Here is a 20468-nt window from a genome sequence, read left to right as displayed (position 1 = left end):
AATCACAGGATCAACAATTCTCTTTCTTTTTTATTCTTATCGATCGATGTTTGGAGCATAGATTAGATGTTGGCATTATGACAAATATTTTATATGCTTAAGTGTAGGCTTTTTTCTTTTTTTTTTTAAGATCCGAAGGTGAGGTTTCTTCGGGAGCAAATGGAGAAAGCCAATGTTGGCATTTTGACAAATATTTTATATGCATTGGTGTTGGGTTTTTTTTTTTAGATCTGATGGTGAGATTTCTTAGAGAGCAAATGGAGAAAGTCGGCTGTCCCATTTGGGTGCGGCTTCTCCTAGCAACCAAATGCGGCGACCAAGGCTCTGCCGGCAATTATGCAAACAAGCATGGGGTATTTACCTTTTTTTCCTTTCTTTATCCTCCCCTTTTTCCTTCATTGCCAATTTGTTAAATTTTCTCATTCTATTAATAATTTTGACGAAACCAATTTTTTGAATATTTTATGAAGCGGTTTGGCCATCATGGGTTGCAAGGTGGTAGAATATGTGCTTCAACTGCAGTGGATGAAGGCTACCTAATTCATGTTCATCTAAGAATAAGGGTTGATATTGGATTGTTGTTGAAACAATGATCTTAGTATTGCAAACTTCTACTTTTTCATGTACTGAAGATACAATGGTGGATAGGATATTGTTTTGGCATAGATGACATGTAGTTATTGTTGTTTTTATTTGAGCTTCTAATCAACTTGAACTATGATGTTTATCAACATTTAGAGTACGGAAATGTTGGCATAGAAAGTAAATTTTTTTTTTTTTAAATTGATATCTAAGATAGAGTCTATCAAAAGTCTCCCTGTTATTTTTTTAGAATATTTCAAATTAAGGATCCAAGGGGATTATCATGGGAGAAAGAGTAAGTTTGGATGAACGGGAGTTGTAGTGGATGATAGCTTGCAATGGAAAAAGAGAAGAGGCGAAGAGCAAAATAGAGAAGAACGAATGCTAATATGGAAAGATGGTAAGAATTTTAGAAGGAGCTGGACAGCAATAGATCCATAGAGAATTTCAAATTTAAAAAAAAAATAATTTATAATCTAAATTATGTATAAAATATTTTTTATTTTTTTAATTATTTTTAAAATATATATATAATAGATATTAATTAATTAATAAAATAAAATATTTTTAAAAAAATTACATTCTGCACGTGGTAAGAGATTATAAGCTAGTTTATATTATAACGGCCGAATATCAGACGAGTCCAAATAATTATTTAAATTTTAATAAATTTTTATCAAATAATAAGAGAGAAAATTGTAATATGAATTTTGTATGGACGATTTAGAGATCCTGTATCATGATATAGATTATATAATTAACAATAATATTTTTAAATAATAAATGATGTCATGATTTTTTGTCAGATGGTTCAAGATATTCATGGTAGAATGATTCTGATCAAAAATTTCTCATAGGAGGTTAATAGGCGGAATACTCAAGTGTGAGGAGGTTAACTGGCGGAATGGTGAGTTGACCTATGGTTAACTGGAACGGCGGGCCGCTGATGGGTTCCTTCCCCACGGCCTCTTTTCCTCCTTCCTTATCTTTGCTCTGCCCCCTTGGCAACGTCTCTGACCTTCAGGTATTGGGCACCGCCAGCGACCTCCTCACCGGTCTTGTCCCCTCCGGTCCTCCGGCCTTTCTATTTCTTCTCTTTTTCCGAGGCCTCCCGAGTTTCCTGCGAAAGCCGGGTCCTACGGACCGCCTCCTTGCCTGTGAGTATGATAAAAACTGGCGCGTAGTAAGAGTTCTTTTTTTTTTTTTGCCCCTCCCTCTGAGCTAGGAACACTAATATTCTTCAAATCATTTTGAAGGCTTTGGTTAATCAAAAAATTTTTTGAAGGCTTTGGAGAGTGATGGGGACGAGGGAAGTGTACGAGGAGAAGCTCCGCACGGGCAATCTTGATCACGATCCCACCATAAACCCTGGCCTTGGCTCCCCACGCTGCCCCCGTTGCCTTTCCCTCATAAACCCTAACTCGGTTCCTCCTGCCCTCTTCCTTCTTTGTTTTGATTTCGATCTTTCATTCATAATTCAGTCGAGTCATTTATATCCTCGATTCGTTTTCTTTTCTTTTTCTAACCAAAATCGAACATTGCTTACCTGTAATTTGTTGTATCCTCAATTCGTTTTCCCGATATTGATTGGTTTATGTTCCATTATGCAGGGAAACGGGGAGTGGACGATCACTTCTGTGTTGCATGATGCGACTGCTGTGGTATGGACATATAAATTCTTCTCTTAGAGACTTTTCCCCCTCTTCTCTGAATGCTTTTGCAATACTGTTTTATTCTTGTGACTGGTTGATGGCATTTGTTTAGTTTTGAGCTGGAGGTTTTATTTGAATTATCTGCCAATTGTTTGATAGGCTGGTTCCGGGGCTGGTGCCATGCTCAGTGCTGTCCATGGATTCAATACGGGTATGAATTTGTAAGTCTGTTGCTTCTTTTGGTTAATTCAGTCTTCTTGAGGCCATTTTCATGTGGATCTTGTCACAGGGATTCCATTTCTCCAGAAGCACGTGAAAGGACCCAAATGGCTGCATTTCTTTATTGGGGTAATAATTCACTTACATGTTTGACTTTTCTTGTCGTTTGTCACTTCAAATATGGAGTATGCTATGTGATTATCTATATTTTGTTAAGCTATGCAACTTTATAGAATTTCTAGCGAGGCCCTCTTCATTTTGAACGTTCATTTTAAGCTCATTTAGTTCTGAAATTTGAATGCCCTGCAATTGAACTATAAACTGTAACTTTCTAAACCTTCGCAACTCTAGTTGTACTTGAGTCTTTCATTGCTCTTGTTGAATGCATTGAGTTATAATTACAAGTGTAAATATTATTATTTTAATGAACTTTGTATTAGATGCCTCCATTTATTGGGGCACATGATCTTCTCTGAAGGAGTATGCTACTATCTTGAATTCAATGGTTTCATTCTTTTCTTGCTTGACCTGTGATATGTACCCTCGTGTCTTTTTGACATACATGCTCTAGAACTTCTCTTTCGACCTTCTTGCTCTAGCTCCATCATGTTCCATACTTTTGAATTCTCCTGAGGGTAGTCTTTGACTTGTGTCTGAACTAGTGTAGTTAGGACATCCCTTGATTTCTCTTGTACTCTTAATGCTTATCTCAAGGTTTGGTGCTCCATCTCACTGTTGCTCATGTCCTTTTCTAGAATTCTAGAGGTGGTAGCAGGCATAGCCTAACCATCTTGGGTTACTGATGGCTAATGCTGACCCTTAATTGTTAGACTTTGTTTTTATAGACATTCATTCCCATTTTGTGAACCTTCCTAGTTTTCTCTCTAGGTTGCCTAAGAAGAAATACAGGTGGGGGTAGGTGCGGACCTAGTTTTTGTTGAAATCTATCTTGAACCATTACATTGGACTATTTAACGACTTAAATTGTTCAAACCATTCTAATCAAATGGTGTCAACATGAAAACTGATTAGGAAGAAGGAGAGACTATGAGCAGAATCAGTAAAGACCCAAAATCGCACTCCACAAAGTGGTAGCCCAAATCCACTGTAATGTAGAATTCTTGGCCTTACTTTGTTGGATACCTTTCCATCAATGGATTTCTATGGAGAGGAGTATTTCTATAGCCAAATCTGAGATCCTCATCCTCTGCATCTTCTTCTCTTTGGTTTAAGGTAGGGGTGGCAAAGAATCCGAACAACTCAAGCTTGGCTAGGCTGCAGCCGTGAAAAAGCTTAGTTGAGAGGCTTTTCCTTCAAAGCCAAAGAATCCAAGCTTGAAGCAGCAATCTAGACTTGAAATTGATTTCAAGCCAAGCCAAAAGTAGACCCGCCTCAATCAAGCTTGGTTCAATTAGGCTTGAAAATGTATGTTTTTTAACACTGTCAAGGGTTCATTTCAAGTTTATTTAATTTTTGAGCCCATTAAAATGTTAATTCAGAATTGAACCAAACTTGAATCAAGCTTTATTGCTTGCTCAAGCCAAGTTTGAATTGATTTCTTGCTTGACATAGGATTTCAAGCTGATCAATTAGGTCTATTTTTGCTTAGTTCGAATTTAAGCTCCAATCAAGCTCAAAATAGTGCTAAACGAATCAAGCTCGATCTCAACTTTTGAGATCGAAATGAATTTCACACCAAGCAACGCAAGCTCTGTCAAACGCAAGCTCGACCAAGCGCAGCTTGATTGCACCTTTAGTTTATGGTGACAAAAATAAAACATAGGGTAGGATCAAGTATGGGACCACATAATCTACATCTTGATCCAAATGCTACCCATCCATTAACTAAGTTAGGTTTGTGTAGGTAGGAAATGGAGATTGAAGAGATTGGGGATTAGAGAGATCTAGGATCTATCATGATCCAACTTCTTGGGAGATTCATGGTCAATGACTCCTTTGGTTGGAATGATTCTTGGCTACTGATTGATTTTGCTTGGAATTGGCCTATAATTTAAGAAATTGGAGGAAAAGGTGGAGGGTTTGATGTTTTGATAATTGAGAAGCAAAGAAGTGATTTTATAAATCACATTTAGGATCTAAAGAAGAATTTGATCAATGGAAATTGCCGATAACCCATGACCCAGTCATCAATAAAGAAGGCTAGTGGATTGTTGAAGTACCCAAAAGATCTTTAGTGCTTGAGCTTACACGCAAGTGAAGTAGGGCAATAGGGCAATGGTCATGATATTGCTTCCATCTTGCAAAAATAATTGCTGCTTCTCGATTTCATGGAGCTATGATCTACCAAAGGAGCTTGCATGCAATATGTTCTTGGCCTTTCTTGCTCATTAGACATCTTCTAACACCTTTGTCAAGCTATCAGTTGAGTTGTGCATGTAGGTTATGTGTATTTTCTTTCTAATGCTTTTTGTACCAGCTTTATTACAAACTATTGATAATATTCTTTTTTTGCTTATGTAGATCGTTTTGTAACATCAATTTTAGAAGATTTTGCTTCTTCCTTTACCATATAGACCTCAATGTTGAGTTATGCCCTTGATTTAATTGTTGTCCTTGCAGGATTGATCATTTAATTTGGTTGAATTTTTCCTTCACTAATAGAGCTTCATCTAAGGTTTAATTCAATTGATAAGTGGTTTTGTTTACTGCACCGTCACTTATTCTATCATTGCAATTATCTTGCACAAGGTTCATTGAACTGGTATTAGAGGGCGTATCAATAGGCGACTGGTTTGGCATGATATGGGTTTGTACAATATTGGGGTGTACCAACACAAGGAGTGCACAAGAGGGTGAGGGAGAGAAAAAAAGGAGAGAGGAAGAGAGAGAAAGAGAGGGGGAGGAAGAGTGAGGGCTGAGGGAACCCTGACCCTAACCTGAGCAAGGGTGAGGGAGAGGAAGGGTGAGGGCCAAGAAACCCTAACCCTACTCCGAGCGGGAGAGATAGAGGGAGAGGGATTTACCACTCAAACCATCATGAGCAACTACGTGGAGGGGGGGTGTTGGGGCAGCGTTCACAAGTGGGGGAGGGGGGCCTCTCTCCAAAATATCGAGTCGGGGGGGTGGGGAGGGGGCTTTAATAAAGCTGGATTGATCAGGAGGAGAGATTTTTAATTGAGCCAAGGAGGGTTCAGCCTTTGTATCAATCCAATAGGGGGGAACATCTTGGTTCTCTATTGCTTCGGCTCGGTACGCTCTGAAATGGACAGTTCAGGATGGTACAACGAACCATGTGCTTTGAGCTATTTTATTAATTATCCTTGATCTCTTCCATTGTTCTATCTTTTTTGCATTCTCTATTAACTTTCATGATGCTCACAACATTTTCTGAGATCCTTTTCCTTGATATTAGATGGTGGGTGCTTTGTCTGGTCATCTTGTAAATCAAGGTTTTCCCTTGCCTTTCGTAAGGAGTGACTTTCTGCCATTTGTAGAGCCTTGGGAGGGTTAGATGTACGCAGCCTTATTGCCGTGTGTAGAGAGGTTGTTTTCGATTTTTGCCTTCGTGACATCTAAGTTACGATGGGAGCAACCTTAATGTTGTGCCATGGCTCACCCTCAACCCTTGCCCTTCATGCTTTCTTTAAAATCTTTTATTACTAAAGGAGTATTAGAGTACATTGTTCTTCACGTAGTATAAAGATTGAGTCATTCATTCTTAAAATAATTGTTTGACTTGTCTATGGTCTCTTGTTTAGTCATGTCACTCCCTACTACTCCGTCATAGTGCTAATCATTTTGCAGCATCATCGCCAAATCAATCTAATCGGTCTTTCAGTCTGTACCGAATTGAACTGACACTAAGTTGGAGCAGTCAACAGTTCGAGTCGGTTTGGTTATGATACTTCCCCACACACCCCAACCCCAGGTTCAATGATTCAAGAGTCTTTGGGGTTTTAAGGGCTCTTTCGTTTGCTCTTTCTCTCCTCTCCATTGGACGTTCCTTGCTCCCCTATTTTGATGCTGCGCGCTCTTCTTTATCTGTAATCCTCCCCCTTTCTCTCTCTTTCTCGGATTCTACTTGCTCCTTCCTCTTTGATGCCATGATCCCTTTGCCAGCAAGCCTCCCCTTATCTCTCTCCCCCCTTTCCTCCCTCTCTCCCTCCTTTCCCTCCTCCTCTCCCTCCCTCCCTCTCTCTTCCTCCCTCTCCTTCTCTCTCTCCTCCTCCATCTTCCTATTTCTGTATACCCCAGCATGGCATGACACGGACCTATACCGCAATGAACTGGTCATTGGCTGATACAAGTCTCGGTAATGGTCCGATAGACCTTAATTTTGCAATTTAGAACTCTAAAATTCATCTTCTTACTAATAAAAAAATAACATTTAGATGCAGAGGAAATGTCTTTACTATTGGATTTCTAATAGATGTAGAATGATTCATGAGTTTTGTAGAGGTTACTCAAACAAGAGGGTTCTAGTGCTGGCAAGGTTGCATTGGTAGGAATTTTTCTTGTGGCAGTGGTTATTTATTGTAGCTAAATGTCGCAATAAAGAGTCATACCATATTATTAGTATTTTGGATCTTGCCTAGAATAGTACATTATCATTCTTGCAACCTTTGTAGCATTGGCTCCTCACATTTAATAGCTTCTGAAGTTGCTCATGAGTCATGATATGATTGTCTCAGACTAAAAGAATCTAGTGTCCTTTCATGTTATATTTTCTTTTTTAGAAAATTGGTTCTAGTTGGTGTATCGTTGTTGCTTTTCTAAAAGAGGACTCTAACCTGCTGATAATAAACTAAGGGCATGACGTGAGTAGCTGTGCTCTTATTATTAAGATTTTATAACCTCTCCATGAAGGAGTAGTGAGCTCTCCATGAATTTTGGTTTAATGCCCAAGGAACTTTATTGATAGCAACATTTGACAAATCTTCATGTTTTTCATTTCTGAAAAGGAAATAAAGCCTTCCTAACATTCATCTAGCAAGCCCACTAATCAAGAAATTACAGATCGGACCACTTCCAAGTAGAGATGAAAATAGATCTATATGCATCCACTTTTATTTGGTGAATCCATAGTCATCTGATTCTAAAATTTCTATCCGCATTTGTTTTATATGGATATAGATTCAGATCAGGTATTGACGATATGTATACAAATACTAATATAAAATCTAATAAAATAGACTCGATGATTAGAATATTCATTCACTTTTTATTATTAATTTAAACTAAAAGTACAAGTATCTAATGTTCTTTTATTATTTTTATTAAAATCAAGCAAATTGATGTACAGAATATAACATTTGAAAAGAAGTATCCACTTTACCATGTGACTCTTTTATGTATCTAATAGCTCTTCTAAGCTGCAAACGTTAAGTTAGAGGGCTTATTGGTAGTGTTTGGAGAATGTAACTTGTTAAGCTAAATATATTATTTTGTAGAAATGAAATTGAATACATATAACACTGCCACTTGTGATGCTTGGGAGTCTACAAAGTTTTACGAGATTAAATGGGATGAGGATTGTGGAGATGAAATGGGATGAAAATAGACTAGAACCATAAATATATGCATGTGTTTTTAGACCCACCCTAGCTGTGCATTTGGGAGGTTTTGGATACTTAACCAAGGCCAAGTACCATAATCCATAACCTTCTGATTAGCCATGTTGGATGAGGTCATAGATTATTACAAATGGTAACAGAGCCGACTCAATTCACGGCCTGGTGGCCTTTTGGGGTTCACCATGAACTAGTTGTGGTGTTTGTGATTGGACCCTTTCTTCCTCAAGGATGCCTAGTCTTCAAAGGAGGAAGTGTATAAGGACTATGAGGGTGTGCATTAAGTTCTACATCCAATGTGTTGTGGAGGTCTTGAGTACCAAAATAGGGTCAAGGACCTCAATTAATCTTCTGGCTAGCCTTTTTCATTGAGGACATGAGTTGTTACGAGGATAACATTCAGATATTTGTATATATGTCCATTTCTATATCCCCTTTTCTTTGGTGGATATAGATAGGAAATGGGTATTAGTCAAATGCTAAAGTTAATATTTGTATCTAGATAAACTTGGATAGAGAAACAAAACTGATCAGATATCATCTGATCCATTTTTGCCCTACTTTCTAGAATTATCTTCACAAGTAATGTTTCTGAATACACTTCATTTTCACAATTTTCCCTGCAAGATTCTGCTTTCATTTTTCATAATTCTTGGACCTCTTGCATACCAAGAATATGAAAGATTTTTCTAGTAAGTGTGTCTTTTTGGTTAGTTTTGTGTTCCCAAGGATGCTAGGTGTATGCATTATTGTTGATGTGGACAGGAAGTTTTAATGTAAAAGTATATCTTTTATATAACCTGTACCTGATCAGTGATTGGATGCCTTAGTTATTGATGGGCTTTCATCACGCATGATTTGCACATTATCATTCTGGCACCTGAATGGATCAAAAGATATGCAAAATTGCTTATGGATATGCTGAAGAGACACTAAGACATTGCTAGAAAATCATGCTCTTTCAGCATCTAATCTTCCTAAGATTGCTTATAACGGGAACTAGAAAATGTTCACTTGTTTTTGTAAGAAAAAGAAATGCAAATACAGACATTTAATATAAAAATCGAACATTACAAGTTTGGCATCTTTTTATTACAAGTAGATATCTTTCTAGTCTGAGAGGAGTATTTATTTATTTATATTTTTTTGGGAGGGAAATGTATGGACAACTTATCATTTATTGGCATATCAATGAAGATTGATATGTGTTTGTGCAAAATTTGTGCATGTGTCATTCAATATCATGTGGCACAGATGATACAGAGCAGAACACTGGCATCACTGGTCATTTGACTTATTGGCTGTTGTTACTGACCACACATGAAAAGGGTACATCCAATTTGTGTATATCATATAAATGGTCCTCATCGACATCATCAGACATATAGCATTTATACTTTGTTCATTCATTCATTTTTTAACCAATTTGGACATTTTAGTCCTGTAAAATTAATCATGCATGTTGCTATTTGTCTGGAAAGTGGAAAATTAATAACAAATGTTGGAGTTCATGGTGTACCTTAGCACCAAGATAAGCAAGCCCTTACAGTAAGGGCCCCATTTTCCTTATATCGATATTCTGACTACTAGTATATCTCAAGCGATGGATATATCTGTTAGTATTGATGCCATAAATTATTAACTGTCTACATTCAGTCCATTTGTATCATTTTATACCCCCTTTGATTTCAGTGGACCTTTTCTTTGTTGCAAAAGAGAAACAAATGAGTCAAAGTTAAATCATCCTCCATGAGATATCACCACTTACATGCATTCTTCTTATTTCCTTCATTATATGCTTTCTTTCAGAATAAATTTTAATATTAAGAATGTTAAGAACCCAAAACTAGTGGTGAAGTAATTATATAGATTTTTAGCTTGTTTCTGTATTCATGTTGTTATACTATTGCACTAGAAGGACATTATTGTAATGATATCTCCTAGTTATTTGCTATAAGTTTAGAGGTTTCATCTCAGGGTACCTTGCCAAAAAAGAGGATAGGGAATAAGAAATATGCATTGCTTAAGAAGAAAACAAATCGTTATACCTTGCTCTTCATCATAAACATACATATTTGCTTGCTTGCTCTGTTTGAACAATTGTCAATTTGCCCGTTCATGTTACTGTTTGAGTGACTACTTTCTCTTTGGAAGCCAGATGCCTTGGATAAAAACCCATATTAATGTTGGTTGAAACTAACGTATGGTTCAGCATTTGTTATCTTTTGGGTACATGCAGTACCATGCATCACATGTGACTGGTTGTGATCTGATCTTTCTTTTCAATCTTTTAAATGGCAGCTACAGCATGTAACCATTTGAAGGGCCACATAGTGCATATGCATTATGGAGAATTGCAGACCGCATATGTAGGTGCATGTGGTTAAAATTTTAAATGTTTGAAATAAATGATATGTACTTAATGCAATAATGGTGATATATATATTGTAAACAATAGCAATGTTAATAGCAATAACATCTAGCAATTAGTGCTTACTTTTCAGTACTTGATCCTTATAGCAATAATTATAGCATATTAATACACTGACATTATTAATTTATACATAAGAATGGCCACATATGTGGTAGCACACTGTGAATCCTATTGCATATGCATCTACAGAACACCAAGTGAACCATGTTTTTGGCACAAACGCAGTGTGCCCATACACTAACCACACACAGGATTGTGGTGCAGACAAGGGACAGATTACACATATGCAGCCTATTGCACTGAATTTAAACCACTGTTTCTTTAACTTGGACTGACAGAGTACAAAGAGGTGTTGTTTTAAATTCCAAATGCTTTTGAAATATGATTGGGCTTAAGGAGTCATGATTTCTTTGAATGGTTTCGGATTAAAATTGAGATAAGATCAAGGCTCCAGTTATCTTAAGTTATTTAAACACGTAAGTTTTGCTTTCTTGGTATCGGTTATTGTACCAATACCTCGCCAGGACAGCACAGTATGCCTGGTATAATACGGTGCAACTCCCTCACCGATACATGATCAAAGACTCTATGTTTGTGGCATGCTATAGTACCACCTGAATTGGGCGGTATGGGTCAATACACCATGAAACCTGGGTGGAACTGGTCAATACTGGTTGGCCAATTCGGTCCAGCATTGCACTGTGTTGGTACCTTACTGGTATGGTAGGATATACCCAATATCGAAGGTAGATGTTAACATGGTGAACCTTGCACATAAGGTTATAGGATGTAGATGATTTGTCCACTTTTATGCCATAGGAATACCTTTTGGACTTTTCAGGCCCAAGGGGGTTATTCTAGTCAAAGGGGTATCTTGGGTTTGCAAATGTTTTCATGTGGAAAAATATTGAGGCTTATATACAGTAATAAGGATTTGTCTAGCTACTATCAGTTAAAATATTCACCTTTTTATTGTTATGCATTCTCATGTATTGTGATCTGATTATGTCTTTCTTTGTGGCATAGCTTCCTCCGCTGCTTTTGTTTTCTGGAGCTAGTGCTGCATTTGGAGGTAAGATTCAGCCTGTCATCAGAAGATTTCCTTCAGCTGTAAATAATATTCATATATGCTTGAAAAGTTTAGAATTGTTTCTGTTGCATGTTTATATCTTCATTACAGAAACATCTGAAAGAAGATTGTTGAATCTAATTTTGCAGCATTATCTGGAAATGATTACATGGAACACAATTTTTCTGGATTAGAAAAGACAGAAAAGTCTACTAAATTTAGGATTCTGAAATTTATTAGCAACTATGAATTTGCACTTTTCTTTTTCACTGAAGTTACTAGTTTGTTGTAGTTGGCAGTTTGTATATGATGCATGCAATTGTTTTATGAACAGAATTTTAGTGTCCATGTAATTGAGGAACCTAGACTTTCATTTTTTTTCTAAATAAAAAAAAAATCAGTAACCCTTATTACAATCATAGGACCCCTTGATAACATGGAAATATCAACCATCAGCAAGCTGAATAGTGCATTGATGTGAGGTATGGAAATATTATGATATCTTAATTTTTATAACATGCTAAAAAGCTTGATATTTAATTATTGACATGCATGCAGTATACAATAATCAAGATTGTCAAACTGCCAAGGTGGTCTTAGACATTGACATCCTTAAAACGCCTAGGTGGTTAGGCAGGTTCTTAGAGTAAATTTCTGTAAAAAGTTAATAAATTGTTATGTTTCCATATATAGGTTGAATTGAACCTTCTCCAAAAGTATGGATCTGGGTAGCTATAATGCAGGTGGATCTCCCTCTCTTTCTCTCAAAAATGTGAGAAATCATAATATATTATGGTTCACAAAAGCACATCAAAAAACATCTTATTGACAGACGTTGAGGTCATTCGCTAACCAAGTGATGCAGTAATGACATCCTTGATTTGATTATTCAGTTACTTCATTTTTATTTATATAATAAATTTGCAGTCGAGGACATGAAAAGGTATTGGAAACTTTCAAAGTATGTAATACAATCTATCATTGGGTAATCTCTACAAGAGCATGTTGTATAAGCAGTTGATCTCTAATTTTTATAAAGTGAGTGCTTATCCATTTAAAGAGAACATTGGTCACAATATTGATGCGTTCAATAAAATAAGGAACAAGGTGCCTGCCCCAGAAAGGGCAGCACTTTTGAGGCCAGGTGTGCACTCCTAGGTGCTTGGCCTGTTGTCCCACCTGAAAGCTTAGATAGTAGCAGACCACCTAGGTGCGTGGGTGGCCACCTTCTCAAAAATATTTTGGATTACATTTGGATTGTGAAAAATGTCACCTGAAAAACCACCAATTAGCCTTTTGGTGATCATCAACAATGTTAAGTTGTGGTATCTGAATCCACATTGGAAGCTTTTTCAGTGCCATTTTGGTCACATGCAAGCACTACCTCCTCATGAACTTGACGAGAAGAAATGTTTTGAAGTCTTTAGCATCATAAAGTTGAAAAAAAACAATGAATCTGCAAAGGCGTGTGAACTAGGCTTTCATAGGATGATAGAAATGATTAGAAGAAAATTTCGTAACTCTAGCGATTCCCCATTGTGACCCTTAGAACACAGTCCTCAAATATTTCTTCTAATGATTCTGAACATTCAATTGCCTAAGCAATTACCTACCAACCTGATAATTTATTTGGGTTCTTATACATATCTCAAACAGGTCCCTTGGAAATCAATCTCCTCCCTTCCCCCCTTTCTATTCCCCATTATTCATAAGAGATGGATGTATGGTAAAGCTAGAAGAGCAGCTGGAGAAATGACTATGTTATATGAGGCATAGAAGTTGCACCATTGTGACCTGAAGAACACAGTCCTCAAATATTTCTTCTAATGATTCTGAACATTCAATTGCCTAAGCAATTACCTACCAACCTGATAATTTATTTGCGTTCTCATACATATCTCAAATAGGTCCTTGGGAATCCATCTCCCCCCATCCCCCACTTCCCCCCCTCTGTATTCCCCATTATTCAAAAGAGATGGATGTATGATAAAACTAGAAGAGCAGTTGGAGAAATGACAATGTGATACAAGGCATAGAAGTTGCACCAGCTGTGAGGGTAAGGGAGAAATAGACTCCCAATTAAGATGGTCTGATTAGTGCAGCAAGGAATTGGGAGGTCTTAAGAAGAGCTGTTCAATTCTGTCTCGAATGGTCCAAAAAGGTAAGATCTGTAGTAAGATGAATGGGAAACGTAAGAATGAATTTAGTTAAGCTTGCAATAATGCTAGAGGTAGCTCATACAAGGAAATGATTGTGACCAAGCGTTCACAAAGTTGAACAGGGCTTTATGGTTATTGTGATGATTATCATGTTGATTGATGTTCATTTTTCGCATTTGGTGTGATCATTCCTTTCTTTCATCACCCCAACCTCATTTCAGCAAATAGCAGCCCCTTCTCACATGATCTCTTCCTCGATCTGAATTCCAAAAATAACATATAATCCTATTTAAAGAAAGTTCAGAATATCATTGCTTGTGATTTCCCTAGTGATGCTTTGGAAGCTTGTGGAGTACCCATAGAAATAGTGTATCTTCATCATCATCCAAAAGTTGGTAGATTGATTTGGAGGACCAACATTAGTTGGGCTTGTATACTCAAAAGTTGCTTCCTTTTGAGTAAATTAAGAATGTCTCTGTTGGGGGAAGTATTTCCTCCGCCCATACCCTTAAAGATGCTTAGAGGTTGGTTGATTCACTTGTGAAGAGGCAGTGAGGATATTGGAATTAGTTGTTGACAATTATACTGAATGATATTTTGGCTCTTTATGGTTGTCTATTGGACCATCAAAAAATCTGTCTTGAGAAAACCAGAATAGGAAGAACGATTGCCTACAGGCCAGGTTTAAGATCTCAGGTATGTCAGGTATGTTGATTGTTGGCAGATATGGAGATTAACCAAGGTACTTGGCTGAGATGGAAGGCTGAAGAATTTTGAACTGGTTGAAATATTCTGCTATCAGATATATGTATGCTGGCCAGAATATTGAATACCAGATATATTAGAAAAGTCACTCTACAATCCTTTTGCTGGTGATCTTAAAAACTGATAATAAGATATCATGCATGTGTTCTATAACCTTAGCTTAGCTGATATGCTGATCTTGTATCGACCAGTATCTTGGGTGTAGCAGGCTTTATCAGCTCAGGTGGTAAGAGCTGATATTTTACCTATACCGTTAAGTTCCCAGTATCCATATAAACTGATAGACAAATCATGTTGGCGATGCTGGGAGACCAATATGAATATTCTTCAGTGCGAGTGGTGCTAATTTCTCTTGGTAGTGTGGACCTTACCAACCATGGCAGTTCAGTTGGTTTCGAAATTGTATACAATTTAAGAAAGCTAAGAATGCCATATATAACAATGTCTGCTCCTGCTCCTCTCACCCCAAATACAAAAGGCACGCACGCACGTGCACACACAGACATAAAAGAAAAAGGGGAACAAAAGCATAGTACTGATGCTTATCATGCACTTGATGAGCTCATGTTTATTGCATCACAAGTTTGAGTGGCATCTTTTGACTTCTCGAGTGAAGCAACATGCATTTTTCTCTGTACCACACGGGAATCATACATGCTTTTCCTCATATACTTTTATATTGTTGTGATCTTTAGATATTTTTGGCTTTGTTTTTACAGCTTATGCAGTTCCAAAGTTTGCTCAGCTCACCGTGACGTCCTATTATGCTGCTTCAAGTGCATCACACTATGCAATATCACAGATCACCAGATATGTGGAAGGTGCCAATTCATCTCATGATCATCATGATAAGCCCAGATGATGAGGAGGATGCAGGGCCCCCCTTAGTGATATATTCATCGAGAGGTCATGCCTCTGTCTTTTCCAGGAAACCAAACTCCCTTAATGGATTTAAAAGGAATTGTTAGCTGGATGTGTATTTTGCATGCTTTCTTTGGTATAAGTTTGTTCATTTTCCTTACTGGTTACCAAATATTTGAGCGTATGATGTCTCAAAAATGCTGTTGTCAGTATGCTCGTTCAGATTATAATTGAGTTTTCAGAATCAGTAGACGTGACGTTAGTTCCTAGGTGCTCGTTGTTTATGTAATCAGTAGAAGCGGCTCTATTTTTTTTAGGAAGTTAATTTCATCAATAAAGTACTCAAATGTGGTCTTTTGTATAACTGGTAAGTGGCCAAACATAGTTCCTTAAAAGCATCATTTTAAAGGAAATAGATAGGTTTTACTTGGGGAGCCAATTGGGTGGGTCAGATCAGGGTTCAATATAAGGTAAATAAAAAATCTATCAACTCAAATCTGATGTATTTAATAACTAGATCAATAATGCATGCACAAAGTTGACCATTTTACTAAATATATCATCTAATTTAATTTATAATGGATTATGTCAAGTTAAACGAATTAAACGGTTAACCATTACCATCTCTAGTTCTACTTGGAAATATGGGGAGAGAGAGAGAGAGAGAGAGAGAAATGGGTAGGTAAGAAGGCCGGTGCTGCAATCCATAAAAGCTGCAACAGTGATATATGTCGGGCCACAAGGATGGCCCCTCGTTGGAGACCGTGTGCAGCACCTTGCAGTAAGTGCCTGGCTTTAGTGGGATCGGATTGTACCATTGGTGAGGTAAACCATTGAAGATTGTAGGATATATTCAGCCTTTCATTACGGCAGAATCCTAACTAATGCTTCAGGCCGCCCCGACCGACATTCCTAGACCTGCCTTTCTTCTCGTTGCATTATGAGAAATGAATGATAGAGTGAATTAGGTGAACATAAAGTTCTGGTCCCCCAGTGTGCAGCTCATTTCTCATCAAATAATGATCGACTACCTCCTATATATCGTACCTGTAATAAACCATTAAAATTTCACTAAATGAGAATCCGATGACAGTTGATTGTGCTCCTATGTCCTTAACATTACAAGCATGTCCCATGCATGAACATGTTTTCTTTTTCCCTCTCATGCGTCACGCAGCTGAATTATGGGAATTTGAGATAACCAGGGCTTAGCTAGGAATTTCCCAGAGGTAGGTTGTCTCTTCCCAAGGAGGTTAACCTAATCTAGGGATTGATGGATGGCAAAATTAAATGTTAAGTAGCTTCTTCCTGCCCTGATAGCATAACATTTCCATTGAAATCAACGACAATGATTGCATGATGCCCGTATTTAGTTACTAATATAAATGAAAGTTCCATCATAACATTGTCGATCTGCTTTTTTATTTAATGAATATGGTGCCCTTTGTTCCACTCTTCAGACTGAACATCCCTTTATCCTCTCTAGTTTTATCGTAGTTTGATGCATGCATATGCATGTCCATGCTACATGGGTTACAAACTAGTGGCTACATGGCTCTGTGAAGGTTGATGCCATGTAATACGCTCTAGTTTTTAAATTATACAGAGCATGAATCAACGGATCATTTTGCAAAAGAAGGTCAATATCATTCTTCTGCATGAAGGATACATTCAGGAGCACAGCTGACAAAAAACTTCTCGAAGGGTGCTAGCTTTATTTAGAACGTTATTATATTACCACTTACCTGTGATATGGTTGGCTTACACATTACATACTCAAGGACCCATCGCATTTTAGATCACATTGATTCGAGCAGGAAAATGCCTCATTCAATGCTCCACTAGGAGAAAAAAATGAGAAAGGGGACACAAGTACTCTTTTGGTGCCAAACCCTTAATTTGTATGAAGGGCTTCGATCAGCAATCAACATTCAGGGGCATAGCAGAAGAAATCGATCGCTAATGTAATGCATATTCTCATAATTATTGCATGCGGTTATTACACGAACCCAAGTACATGAATGTTGATTGCACAGAGAATAGGACCCAGCACATACAACAACTTAAAAGAAACCGATCGAGAGCTAGCGCACAACTTCTTGCAAGAAGTAGAATAAGAGACGTGACAACATCGATGAGATTCTCATGAGAAAACTTCATAATAATAATAATAATAATACTGGTAGCAGCAGTAATAATACTAGTCATAATATATATATAGTCGTAATTACGCCTTCACCACGTTGGAGCTCAAACCGTAATCAAATTGTTGGCCTTCTGCGCCTCCTCCAGCCCCTTGACCCAGAGGTCGGCGAAGTCGCAGTCCTTGTAGTCGCGGAACCAGGGGCCCCCGAGAGTGTAGTGAATAGCCTTCGGGAACGTGTCGGGGTCCCCGTCGTCGACTTTGTTGTGGCCCACGAGGAAGTTCCAGACGAAAGGGACGGCGCCGATGTCGGAGTCGTCGAGCCACATGAAGCGGTGGAGGAAAGCTCCGGTCTGGGAGCTGACGAGCTCCGGCGTGAGCACCCGGTTCTTGGGGTGGCCACAGTTGTAGAGGACCATGGAGGACCAGTTCTTGCGAGGGTACGCCGTCTGGACCACCCCGTCCATCTTGAGAGCGTCCTTGGGGGAGTAGTCGTGGTGGACGCACATGACGGCGTATTGGTCGTCGATGAGGTCGATGAGGCCCTTGATGTCGGCGGTGTAGAGGAAGTCGCAGTCCACGAACATGGCCCACCCTTGGTAGCCCGCGAGGTAGGGGGTGAGGAAGCGGGTGAAGGAGAACTCGGTGCTCTCGGTTGGGTCGCGCTCGCGCTTGTAGAGCCCCGCGGCCCGCAGCTCGGATTGCTTCAACGGGATCACCTCCACGGGGACCGACGAGTGCTTGAGGAGGGAGTGGCGGCACACCTCGAAGGCCACGTCCTCGCGGGTGTCGTACCCCACGAAGACCTTGAAGGGCGTTTCGGCATTGGCGGAGATGGTCATCGTGGCTATCGGCGTAGAGGGATGGAGAGTGGAAGCAGGGGAAGGAGAGGGAGGAGAATTGAGAAGAGCGTTGGAGGTGAGAGTGAGAGTAGGGGAGTATAAATAGAGGGAGCGGCCGATCGAGGTAGGTGCTTAACGTTATTAGTAGAATTATTCTACCCTGCTGGAGATAAAGCAAGGATGACTGCTCTGGCACTTTGACTCTGAGAAAAGCAAGGACCAATGTTTTTTCTTTTGTTTGATTCTTTTAATGGAGGCCGGGAAAGCAGCCATCAAAGGAAGGATAAATGTTATTAGTAGGTCTAAAAGTTATTCACGTCTTCTTTATTTCCGAATAAAGAAGACATTAATTTGGGGGACATTAGCTCAAGGAAGAATCCATCCAAAGACCTTGGAACGCCCATGTGGGTCCAGGAATAATTGATGGGGAGCCCCACTCCCCCATCACATGGAGCCACCATCCAAAATTATTGATGGCCTACGTCGAAATTTTTTTGACGGGGAAATAGCGTGTGTGGACCTTATGCTGACGAGGATGCCTGTCAAACTTGCACACGAGAACACCGCAATTATTTTGGTTTGATGTTTGGAAGACCAATACAGCACACGATTCACGCGGCTGGTTCTGCTGGCTGCCGCGGATGTTTTACCAACTTTTGGAAATCTGAAGGAAGCCATGTGAAGTCAGTTTAACAGCCAAATCTGGAATTCATAGGCATCATTCCTTCTTATTTCCATGACAATTTCCTCAATGACATCAACCTTGAGTTGGATGAAGCGTCGAAAGTAGCTTTCATAATACACTGTAAGCTAGCCGGCTTCCCTGGTCTACCTCTTTGGGATAACAAAAAATGAGCAGCTATCCCGAGTGGAAATATTGAAAAGAGATTAGCCTCTTTTTTTTTTTTTTTGATACAAGTAGATGATCACACCATTCAAGTACGAGTACAATCCAGAAATGAGGGTGTGAGTACATCCTCATATCCATAGATAGGCCTCTTGAAAAAAAAAGATTATTATCTATTGGGGGAACATTTACCCCATTTTATTTTTGGTGGAAGAGGAAGATTTGCCCTGTTAATGCTACTTTGAGTGCCCTTCCTATCTATTTCTGTGTTTAGACTTCCAAAATGGCTTATTAAAAGAATTGATCAACTTTGCCGAGCTTGATCTTGTGAAAAGGAATTGAGAAGAAAAATCTGAGGTTTCTATTGTTTGATCAATTGGAAAGCTGCATGCAAGCTAGGATAGGAGTCAAGAAGGTTTAGGTATTAAGAATCTATATAATATGAATAATTATCTGCTAGCCAAGTGGGCACCGAAGTATACGAAGAACAATGATGGAAGGTAGGTTGATGCTGGGGTCTACACTAATATATTGGATGTCCTCGCTTAGGATATATATCCAATTGAAATCATTAAGAAGGTTGAACCAAAGAAATGAAGCATCTTGTGGAGAGAGATAATATATGCAATGGGTGCCATTGCTTGGTAAGTTGGTCCTAAGTTGAGCTCTTGGAGGTCTAAAGGTGATCCATCTTAGAATGACTAATTGTCTTCTTCTAAAGAGGTGGTAGAGATATTACAAGGAATGGGAAAAACCATGGAGAAAGGTTTCTCAAATTGTACATTTTGCTAACAAGCTCCCAAATTAGAGTGTAGCAAATAACAAAAAGTCAGGTTCGTTGGCTTGCAAAAGTATAGCAAAGGTGAAGATGTTTTACTTCCAGAGTGCAAGATTGGATGTGGGGTATTGATAAGTTTATTTTGAATTTTACTTCTAGTAGGACAAAGCTCTATCTTGGATGGCAATTTAAGTCCATATCGAATTGAAATACTGGCTCGAACTGTTATCCTAATGTAGCAACCCAAGAGAGAGGTTGAATTGGATTTTTTAAAAATTTTTACAATCTTAAAATATGCGCTCAATTAAAGTAAACTAAGCGAGCGTATAGTAAAAATAAAAATGCATAGTAAAATAAATGATAAATCAATGCACAATACAAGAACTAGAATAAGCAATACAAACACAACAATTTATAGCGGTTCGGTATCAAACCCAGCATTTACATCCACTCTCCAAGTCTTCATATTTGAAAATTTTACTATAATCTTCTTAATTAAAGTAGGATTATTTTAATCAAATTCATAATCAACCCAACTAATTGTTTTAGTAGGCTCACAATTAATTTGATTAATTTTGCATAGAAA

At 38.4% G+C, this 20468-nt stretch overlaps 2 protein-coding genes across 6 annotated transcripts; one reads left to right on the top strand and one right to left on the bottom strand.

Moving 5' to 3' along the window:
- Positions 1-1470: 1470 nt before the first annotated feature.
- On the top strand, positions 1471-15524 carry LOC105035170 (uncharacterized). 5 transcript variants are annotated; one of them, XM_073246671.1, is made up of 8 exons: positions 1471-1739; positions 1868-2006; positions 2193-2243; positions 2347-2445; positions 2524-2582; positions 10286-10353; positions 11445-11490; positions 15131-15524. In XM_073246671.1, exons 3-8 carry the CDS (start codon positions 2227-2229, stop codon positions 15271-15273), a joined length of 432 nt encoding a protein of 143 aa, XP_073102772.1. In that variant the 5' UTR covers positions 1471-1739; positions 1868-2006; positions 2193-2226; the 3' UTR covers positions 15274-15524. The 5 variants fall into 5 exon arrangements, with proteins under 5 accessions (XP_073102772.1, XP_073102773.1, XP_029117699.1 ...); XM_029261866.2 differs by having other exon boundaries at positions 1474-1739; positions 1839-2006; positions 2394-2455; XM_029261865.2 differs by having other exon boundaries at positions 1481-1739; positions 2394-2455.
- Positions 15525-17232: 1708 nt separating this feature from the next.
- Positions 17233-18354, bottom strand: LOC105035172 (protein CDI). The gene has a single exon (XM_010910620.4). The coding sequence runs from the start codon at positions 18255-18257 to the stop codon at positions 17523-17525; it is 735 nt and encodes a 244-aa protein (XP_010908922.1). The 5' UTR covers positions 18258-18354; the 3' UTR covers positions 17233-17522.
- Positions 18355-20468: the final 2114 nt, after the last annotated feature.

Source organism: Elaeis guineensis, chromosome 12, assembly GCF_000442705.2.
Source record: "Elaeis guineensis isolate ETL-2024a chromosome 12, EG11, whole genome shotgun sequence".
NCBI lineage: Eukaryota > Viridiplantae > Streptophyta > Magnoliopsida > Arecales > Arecaceae > Elaeis > Elaeis guineensis.
The sequence above is the reverse complement of the archived record's forward strand: the minus strand, read 5'-3'. Positions and strand labels throughout refer to the sequence as shown.

Bases quoted from the DNA above. Each gene is read 5' to 3' on its own strand.
- LOC105035170 (XM_029261866.2), top strand. From the start codon at position 1,881: ATGGGGACGAGGGAAGTGTACGAGGAGAAGCTCCGCACGGGCAATCTT. The intron at 2,244-2,393 runs GTATGGACATAT...ATTGTTTGATAG, and splicing joins TGCATGATGCGACTGCTGTG to GCTGGTTCCGGGGCTGGTGC. The intron at 10,354-11,444 runs GTAGGTGCATGT...TTTGTGGCATAG, and splicing joins GAGAATTGCAGACCGCATAT to CTTCCTCCGCTGCTTTTGTT.
- LOC105035172 (XM_010910620.4), bottom strand. From the start codon at position 18,257: ATGACCATCTCCGCCAATGCCGAAACGCCCTTCAAGGTCTTCGTGGGG.